The 9,358-nt window shown below is 65.2% G+C and overlaps 3 protein-coding genes across 3 annotated transcripts in view; all 3 read right to left on the bottom strand.

The window, feature by feature from the left end:
- URE2 (urease) overlaps positions 1–1,974 on the bottom strand; it is a gene marked incomplete at its 5' end in the record, with an annotated part of 3,406 nt that extends 1,432 nt beyond the window's left edge. Inside the window, one exon of the mRNA XM_005784891.1 lies at positions 232–1,974. Coding sequence (XP_005784948.1) covers positions 232–1,974 — 1,743 coding nt within the window. The remainder of the gene's footprint in view (positions 1–231) is intronic.
- A 646-nt stretch (positions 1,975–2,620) lies between these two features.
- EMIHUDRAFT_230872 (hypothetical protein) lies at positions 2,621–3,805 on the bottom strand (the record flags this gene model as incomplete). The annotated part of the gene is made up of 1 exon (XM_005784890.1): positions 2,621–3,805. One exon carries the CDS (start codon positions 3,803–3,805, stop codon positions 2,621–2,623), a length of 1,185 nt encoding a protein of 394 aa, XP_005784947.1.
- A 2,393-nt stretch (positions 3,806–6,198) lies between these two features.
- EMIHUDRAFT_230871 (hypothetical protein) lies at positions 6,199–7,221 on the bottom strand (the record flags this gene model as incomplete). The annotated part of the gene is made up of 1 exon (XM_005784889.1): positions 6,199–7,221. One exon carries the CDS (start codon positions 7,219–7,221, stop codon positions 6,199–6,201), a length of 1,023 nt encoding a protein of 340 aa, XP_005784946.1.
- Between the last annotated feature and the right edge of the window lie 2,137 nt (positions 7,222–9,358).

Genomic DNA, 9,358 nt, shown 5'->3' with positions numbered 1-9,358 from the left:
ATCTAGGGGCGGGGGAGGGAAAAATAACACTCCTTTTACCCCGGCGGCGGCCACGCGCCCGACATCATCAATGTCTGCTCCGACCCGAACGTACTTCCTTCCTCCACCAACACGACCCGCCCCTTCACCGTCAACACGATCGACGAGCACCTCGACATGCTCATGGTCTGCCCCAGGTGCGGTGGCTGCGGCGCGCGCCTCCGGGATCGCCTTGTCGAGGTGGTGGCAGACCATGAGCATGTCGAGGTGCTCGTCGATCGTGTTGACGGTGAAGGGGCGGGTCGGGTTGGTGGAGGAAGGGAGGACGTTCGGCTCGGAGCAGACCTTGATGATGTCGGGCGCGTGGCCGCCGCCCGCGCCCTCGGAGTGGTAGGTGTGGATCGTCCGCCCCTTGATGGCGGCGAGCGAGTCGTCGACGAACCCCGACTCGTTGAGCGTGTCTGTGTGGATGGTCGCCTGCACGTCGTGCTCGTCGCAAAAGGTGAGGCAGGTGTCGATTGCGGCGGGGGTGGTGCCCCAGTCCTCGTGCAGCTTGAAGCCGGCCGCGCCGGCCTGGATCACCTCGAGCATCCCCTGCGGGTCGGACGTGTTCCCCTTGCCCGAGAAGCCAAAGTTGAGCGGGAGCGAGTCGGTCGCGCGCAGCATCGTCTCGACCTGGCTCGGCGCCGGCGTGCAGGTGGTGGCGCAGGTGCCGGCCGCCGGCCCCGTCCCGCCGCCGTACATAGTTGTGATGCCCGACGCGATCGCCTCCTCCGCGATCTGCGGGCAAATCCAGTGCACGTGCGTGTCGATGGCGCCGGCGGTGACAATCATCTTTTCGCCCGCGATGGCTTCGGTCGTCACGCCGGTCGTCATGCCCGGCGTGACGCCCTCCATCGTGTCCGGGTTGCCCGCCTTGCCGATGCCGACGATGCGTGACCCCTTGATCCCTATGTCCGCCTTGACCACCCCCAGCGCCGCGTCGATGATGAGCGCGTTCGTGATGACCACGTCGAGCGCGTCGGCCGGGGCGCCGCCCGACTTTTGGCCCATCCCCTCGCGCAGCACCTTGCCGCCGCCAAACTTGACCTCCTCGCCGTAGACGGTGTAGTCCTTCTCCACTTCGGCCAGCAGGCACGTGTCGCCCAGCCGCACCCGGTCGCCCACCGTCGGCCCAAACATCGCCGCGTACTCTGGCCGCGACATCACCAGTGGCGAGCCGGCGCGCGGCGGCGAGGCGCTCGGCGCGTGCCCAAAGCCGCGCGCGGCGACGCGCTCCATGACCTCGGGTAGCCGCTCCGGCGTCGCGGGCCCGTCGACCAGCTTGTTGCCCGAGACGACCACCTTGTTGCCGCCGACGGCGACGAGCGTCACCGTCTTTGACTCGCCCGGCTCGAAGCGGACGCTCGAGCCGGCCGGCACGTTGAGCCGCTTTCCAAACGAGGCTGCGCGGTCGAAGACGAGCGCGGCGTTGGTCTCGATGAAGTGGTAGTGCGAGCCGACCTGGATCGGCCGGTCGCCCGAGTTGGTGACTCCGATCTCGATCAGCTCCCGCCCGGCGTTGAGCGTGATGCCGCCCTCGGCGCACACTGTGGCGCCGGGCACCTCGCTCTCCTCGAGCTCGCCAAAGGCGGCGAGGTCGGGGACGGGCAGGAAGGAGCCGTGCAGCGCGAGCGAGAGGTCACCGTCGAGCGCGGAGATCGGCGAGTGCACCGTGAGCAGCTTCGTGCCGTCCTCGAACGTCGCCTCGATCTGCACCTCGGCGACGAGCGACGCGACGCCAGGCAGCACCTGCCGGCGGCCCAGCAGCTGCTGGCCGGTCGCCATCAGCTCCGCCACCGGCTTCCCGTCGCGAATCATCTCCATCATTTGCGACGAGATGAGCGCGACCGCCTCGGGATGATTGAGCCGGCAGCCGCGGGCCAGCCGCCGCTGCGCCAGCTGGCCGGCCTGCGCGAGCCGCAGGTGGTCGAGCTCGCGCGGCGAGAGGTGCATGGACCGCGTCGAGCAAAGGAGGGTTCGCGGCGACAGTAGGGTGCCCCGCGCTCGTGGCTGGCGCAGCAAGACTCGCAGCATGGCGAGTTGGGTTAGGAGGGGGACGCAAATCCGATCAAAGGCGGTTGGTTTGCGTCGCCCTCCCAAGTGCACGCTGCTCTCGGGCGTGCGTGCGCGGTGTGTTGGTGTCTCTGTGAGCACACACACACACACACACACACACACACACACACACACACACACACACACACACACACACACACACACACACACACACACACACATTAAGGGGCGAGGGCGCAGATTTGATCAAAGGAGGGCGGTTTTGCTTTTGGGTGGTGTGATCTAGTAATCGCTAATCCGGCCGGCCGTTCGGTCTCTTCCCCGTGAGGTCCCCTCTCGCCGGGGTGTCACATGTACATGTGCATGTGCATGTTGTTGTGCATGCACACAACGTCCACACCATACAGCATACTCCCACACACAGGAGGCGGGACACGCGCACGGCACACCACCGACACAACTCGGTTCACCAGTTCTCGTGCTCGTGCTTCGTGCAGGGTGATGCTGCCAAATTTCCACCACGCCACCGCACCGGAATCGGAATCGGAATCGGAATCACCTCGCTCTCGCTCAGATCTCACGCTCAGCTCGCCGCCCCCAGCGCCAGCCGCGCAAAAGCCGACTCCGGCACCGCAGCGCCGAGCAGCTCCTCGCGCAGCCGGGCAGCGGTCGGCCGCTCCGACGGCTCGAAGCGCGTGGCGAGCCGCACGAGCCGCTCCGTCGACCCGCTCACCGGCGGCGGCTCGTCCTCCTCTTCGTCCTCCTCCTCGCCGCATGAAAAGGGGTCGTTATCCCGCACGCGCCGCAGCAGGGCCGCGGCATGGCCGCTCGCCTCTGGCCAGCCGCGGCTCCACCCCTCCGCGTCGGCCTGCGCCTCGGCCGCCTCCCAGTCGTACGGCGCGCGGCCGCGCAGCAGAGAGAAGAGTACACACCCCGCCGACCAGACGTCCGACGCGCGGCCGTCGAAGTGCTGTGCGCCACCGCCGCCCGCGAGGTGGCGCTCGGGAGCCATGAAGTTGGGCGTGCCTCCCCTCTCCGCCACGCGAGGCGCCGCCTCCGGGTCGAAGGCGGACGCGCTGCCAAAGTCGACCAGCATGAGCGAGGCGGCGTCGGGCACTGTGACGAGCACATTCTCGGGCTTGACGTCGCCGTGTGCCACGCCCTTGCGGTGGGCGTGGGCGAGCGCCTCGAGGAGGAGGGCCGTCAGCCGCCGCGCCTCCACTTCGCTGAGCAAGCCACCCGCCGCGCTCGCATGCTCCCTCAGCTCGACGCCCTCAAAGTACTGAAGCACGAGCGCCGCCCGGAGCGCATCTGTCTGGTACGCAAACAGACGCGGGAGGAGCCGGCTCGCGGGAACATCAGCGCCGGAGAAGAGGCGCGCGAGCATCTCCGCCTCGTGCGCGACGTCCGCCGCGCTCGTCTCCTCCTCATCATCGAGCGCGCAAACCTTGACAGCGACTGGCCGCGAGAGGCCCATTCCGGAATGTCGGCCGAGCCACACGGCCCCAAACATACCCTTGCCGAGCGGTCGCTCGAGGGTGTAGTCCTCCAGCCCGGGAGGCAGCTCGGGCGGCTCCGACGCCGCGCCTCCAAAGCCAAAGCCTCCAAAGTGTGCATTTGCGCCGCAGAGCGCCGCTGCGAGTGCTTGGCGCGGCGACTTCTTTTGGATGCGCGCGCTCCAGCTTTTCTTTGAAGGCGGCGGGCGGGGCGAGTTGGAGCTGAGCGGAGCGAAGACGTGGCGGAGGGTCTGAGAGGCCGAGGCGGACATCGCTTTCAAGTGGTGCTCGACCGACCGCGAGAAATTTTCCTGCCTTTGCCGTGAGCACTGAGCACTTGATAGGGTCGATTCGTGTGTGTGTGTGTGTGTGTGTGATAGGGTCGATTCCACATGGTACGGGACCCCTCGATCGTCTCGCCCTCCCTCACTGGTGTGTTCATTGGGGGGGGGTTCGTAACAAACACGGTACAGGATCGAGGTGCACGCTGCTTGCTTGCTTGCTGAAGCAGTGTCGTCCCCCCTCTCTCTCCATCATCTCACTGGGAGACGTCGGCGGCGATGGCGGTGTGACCGATCGAGCTACAAGAGGAGCTTGTTCAGCAGGATCCGGGTTAGGCTGGCGCACTGCCTCACTGGGCCTGAGACCGCCGCTCGCTTCCCGTCACCGTCTCGGGTTCGTGTGGGATCGAACCTTGGCCTTTACGAGAGTTTCCGGCAGCCCAGAGGGAAACCAGAGGGTCCCCAGCACTTGGAGTTTCCGGAAATTTCCAGGGAAACCAGAGGGTGTTTGGTGCTCCATTCTGGCAACTCCGAGTTTCCCGGAGTCTGAGAGCTGGTTTGGGGCAAGATCTGAGGCGAAACCGAGGAAACCGGCAAACTACCGGGTATTTTCCAGGCACATGACATGTATACCTGGGGTTTTCCAGGATTACCCGCAAAATACCCGGTATTTCAGGTGTGTATTCTTTTTGCTTGATGCGGCCAGCATGCTGAAATTCTGGAAAAACCTGACCGGCCCCTGCGGTGCCCCTACCTACCTACCTACCTACCTACCCTACTTATGGGAAACTAAAAAAGAAATCACGGGCCTGGTGAAGGTGGGGTACTATACCAACTACAGTGATGGCTGGCGGTACTCTCCTGCAATCACAGTCCTTCCTGTGACGTGGCAGGCCACTATCAAGCCCTACAAGCACCAGATCACCCACTTGGGGAGGGTTGACGTCGTGATTTTCGCCGAAAATTTCTTTTTTTGAAAATTCCGGCGTGAAGAGAGGAAAAAACCCGACGGGAGCGCCCAGACCTACCCTACCTACCCCGGCATGCTGGCCGCCCCAAGCAAAAAGAATACACACCTGGGTATTTTGCCGATTTGGCTGATTTTGGGCCCAAACCAGCCTCAGACTCGGCTCAGAGCCCGGGAAATTGAGTGATGTATGATGAGGAGTTTCCCCAGGAAACTAGAGGGTGCTGTAGGGAAACGATCAGGAAACACGGAAAGGAAACCAGGCAGGGTGCGAGAGGAAACATACGTAAAGCCTAAATCGAACCACTCCGGGATGGGCAAGCCCATCGTTCTGAGTTGTGCCTTTCCTTCACCTGCAAGAGATAGCAGAGGGTATGTGCGCCGCGTCAGCTGGACCTAGGGGGCGGGAGAAGGGAGAGGGGGGGGGGGGGCTCTTCCAGGCGAGAAGGGCAGCCATAGCAACTTCGAGGCGTACTACAAAATGACGAAGAGTGCTTCCCGCTCCACGCCAGCCCAAGTCCGTGACTCTCCTCCATCCCCATCCCATCACGCGCCACGGAGGCAAGAGGGGACAGAGGCAGACTCAGCTGCTCTCGGGTGATCTCGCTTTGGTGGCCGAAGGACCCGATGGTCCTGTCACATTCGCGTTCCGAGTCGTGGGGGTAGAAGATTGCGGGGGGGGCATCGAGTCAGCAGGTCAGCACATCTCTTTGTAGTACAGCGGACCACCAGAGGCTCGCCGGCAGCATCCGCAGGGAGGCAGCATATCAGGCACCAGTCTTCTGGAGAGCTCAACAGCTGCAGCCGCGATGGCAGAGTCGGCCGCGGTTCGAGCGAGCAGCTTTTTTGGCTGCGGGATCGAAGCGCGGAAGGCTCATGCCCTCGCGGAGCGACGCGGGTCGCGCGGCGCGCGCGTGTGCAAAATGCGACAACGACAGACGACAGACGCCTGAGCGCTGAGCGACTGAACGACCCTCTCCGCAATCGCCACCGCCGCCATTTTGACGAGCAGCGCGAGCGCGCTCGTCGGCGGCCAGCCGTCGCGGGCCGGGCCCGCGAGCCCGGCCTCAACCCGTCAACCGGCCGCGGCTCTTGTATATCTTTTTCAGTGTATGTAGCTCCCACGAGAGTGCGTTTGACGGACCCTAGTACGCTCAAATGTATCCATGATCTGGATGCTAGGATGTGTGAAGCAAGATAAAGTGTAGTAGCTCTTAAAGCCGTACGTTTTAACGACAACACTAGAGTCTAGACAGTACTAGACTCGCCAGCCCCCTGACTGTGTTCTGAGAATGACGCTGATCGCTGTGTGATGAGCATATGAGTCATGAGCTCTCAGAGGACAGAGCTGTCAACAGACAACACCACCCCACCAGCCGCGCAGCGCTCGGGTGTGACCAAGAATGGGGTTGAGTCATCACGATCTCGCGATCCTCCTCCGCAGCCCGAGCGACCGCGCGTCGTCGGCCCCCGCCGCCGCAAGCGCGCCGGCTCCCCGCCGCCGGACCGCCTCGCGTGCCCTGTCGAGGAGCGGCTCGTCCGCGTCCGACTGCTCGCGCGCGGGCGCGGCGAACCAGCCGCGGCGGCAGAAGCTGAGCACGTGCAGCCACAGCTCGGGCGGCAGGGGGCTGCCTTGCGCGCTGTGGGCGCGCAGCAGGCTGGCCGCCTGCCGGTCGGGCGGCGGGAAGGACCAGTGCCACGCCGGGTGCCAGTGCATCGCATCGGCGGGCAGCCCGCGCCGGCCGCTTGCGACCGCCAGCGCGTGCGCCAAGCTCGCCAGCCGAGGGACGCGTCTCCGCGCCGCGAGGACGGCGAGGTCGCGGTCGCTCAGCAGCGCGTGGGGCGCGAGGAGCAGCGCGCACTCCCAGTGCTTGGCCTTGAAGGGGGAGGCGACCAGCGCGCTCACCAGTGGGGTAAGCCGCCACCTGTTCTCGGCGCCCACCAGCGCGCGGAAGTCGGCGGCGCGCAACAGCTGCCGCAGCACGCGCGGCTGCTCGACCGCCACGTGGAGCGCAGTGTCGCCGTCCGAGTTGCGCGAGGAGGGCGACGCGCCGCGACGCAGCAGCTCTTCGCACACGTCCTCGTAGCCGTACGAGGCGGCCGTCACCAGCGGCGGCGACCAGATCTCCCACGCCATCACCTGCGGGCACGGCGCGTCGGCCGAGAAGCCCTTGTCGAGCGCTAGCCGCACAGTCTCGAGAAGCTCCCGCGGCGCGGCGGCCGCCTTTGTCTTGCGCGCGCCGGCCGCACGGATCACGGGCGTGATCAGGCCGAGTGGGCCGCTCCTCGCCTCATCGATGAGCTCTGGTGAGGCGGCGAGCAAGGCGGCGCGGGCGCGCAGCACCGAGCAAATCTGAGCCGCGTCCACAACCCGCCGCCAGAGCTCGGCCGCGTCCTCCTGCCGCTTCGCAGCGCGCCAGTGCGGGTTGCGGCTGCGCATCGTTCTTGCAACTGGTGCTGCAGTGCTGCGCAGTGAACAGACTGCTGCCTGGCAGCCCGCTTGACCTGCGTGTGAAAGAATTTTACAACGCGGCGGCTGTGGCAAGTCAGGTGCTAGGAACCTCGATCGACACATGCCTCTCACTGCCGAGCAAGAGAAGGCGCTGAAGCCGCTGCTTTTAAAGGGCACGCTGGCGACAGACGCCTCCCTCGAGCCCTTCCTCGCGGCTGTCGAACCCGATCTGCTCGCAGCCAGCGCTTGGGACCGACCACCCGCTGGCCGGCGACTCGCTACAATTGCGCCGCTTCTTTGTGTGAACAGACGGGGCCCGGGGTTGTGCGTTTATGTGAACAGACGTCGATGAGCTCACTGCAGACGTCGAGTACCCGCCATAAAAACGGTATGTCGGTGGAGTGCTCTCTACTGCCGCGGCGCCCCTGTCGGTTCGGAGGCGCCCGGCGGCCGCGCGCTTGGTGCCGACGTCGACCGGCTGCTCTCGCGGCGCCGAGACGGCTTTGGTCACGTCTCGCGCGCTGCGAGGTGTCTTTTGGCATGTGAGCGCTTGCCAAAGACGCCAGCAAGCTCGCCTTCCTTGCCTGCGACCGCGGGCGTGCGGGCGGGCCCGCCAGGCTCGGCGAAGCTCGGCGCGGGTCTTCGAGCTCGCCGCCGGCGACGAGCCAGCATGGCTCGTCGCTCGACGGGAGCCTGTCCAGCATGCTCTGGGCATGCTGTACAGCATCGCCAACTCTCTGGGATGGTCTACAGGGACAGGGCGGGCCGTCTCGGCCGCGATAGCGCGCTCAATAGTACGGTACCACGACTATGAGCTCTCCGATCGGGCCGCCGACAGCGGGCTTGCGCAGCGCGCCGCTCGACGGCAGGCTGCTCCCCACCCTTCCAACAGCATCTACTGTCTCGCTTCTCTCGCTGCGACCGCATCCGGGGGCCTGCGCCGACCGCCTCGCTTCGCCAGCGCTGCCTATGACTGCGGCACGCACGTCGGCTCGCCGCCCGCGTCGCCCGCGGCGGGCCCGCATAGCACGCCGCTCGTCGGGGGAGTGCCAAGGAGGTTGTGGAGTACAGGCTGCCTCGCTCAGACCGCACTTGGGGCAAATGTAGATTTCCCGAAATATTTTGAGAAATATGACAGCCTTGTTCGGAAGGAGAAATTTCCGGAAATTTACCATACCTGTGTTGACGCGAATGACACTGACGCCTGAATGACACTGACGCCCGATGACCTGCTTGACCGGTGACCGATGACCGCTGACCGCTGACCGATGACCAGCGTCAGCCTCTCCGCGGAGGCGCACCATCACTGCCGCGCGGGCCTGCCGGCTCAAGCAAGGCACGGCAGGCCCGCACGGTGCCTGGTCCAACATGGGGGACACCTTGTTCCTTACACGGAAAGGGGCGAAACTTGAGCATGGAGTGACGGGGCGAAGAAATTTCTCGCAAATTTGCCGTGGCGGGGCACGAAATAAAGAAGAAAGAAATGCAAGAAATATCCTTACGCTGGGCAGGAAATCTACATTTGCCCCAAGACCGCACCCGACGCGGCGCGAGGCCGCGGTCGGCGCTGCTGCGGGGCTCCTGCGCTGTGGGCTTCACCATCGTGTCCTGAGTACGTCGCCGACGCCACCTGCCGCTCGCCGCTGCCTTGCACTTCGCTGCCGTCAGGCAAACACACACACACACACACACACACACACACACACACACACACACACACACACACACACACACACACACACACACACACACACACACACGCACACACACACACACACACACACACACTATTAATAATCGGGTAATAACTATTAATTATTAATCCTCGGGCGGCGGAGCGGCGCGGCGGCGGGCGGCGCGAGGCGGCGGCGCGGCGAGGCAGCGGGCGACGCAGGGCGGGGCGGGGCGGCGGCGGGTGGTATAATTACTAATTAATTAATTAATAATGAATTAATAATCGTCGGGCGGCGGCGCGGCGCGGCGGCGGGCGGCGCGGAGCGGGGCGGCGCGAACATCTCTCATCTGCTCTGATCAGGCCTCCGGGCTTTGAGGCGGGGCAATGGTCGCGCCGCCCTCGACTCAAGGGGCTGCCTTCCACCCGTCGCTGCTCAGGCCGGGGGAGGGG

Source organism: Emiliania huxleyi (assembly GCF_000372725.1).
Source record: "Emiliania huxleyi CCMP1516 chromosome Unknown EMIHUscaffold_167, whole genome shotgun sequence".
NCBI lineage: Eukaryota > Haptophyta > Isochrysidales > Noelaerhabdaceae > Emiliania > Emiliania huxleyi.
Note: the sequence above shows the minus strand (reverse complement) of the source record. Positions and strands in the feature narration are given on the sequence as shown.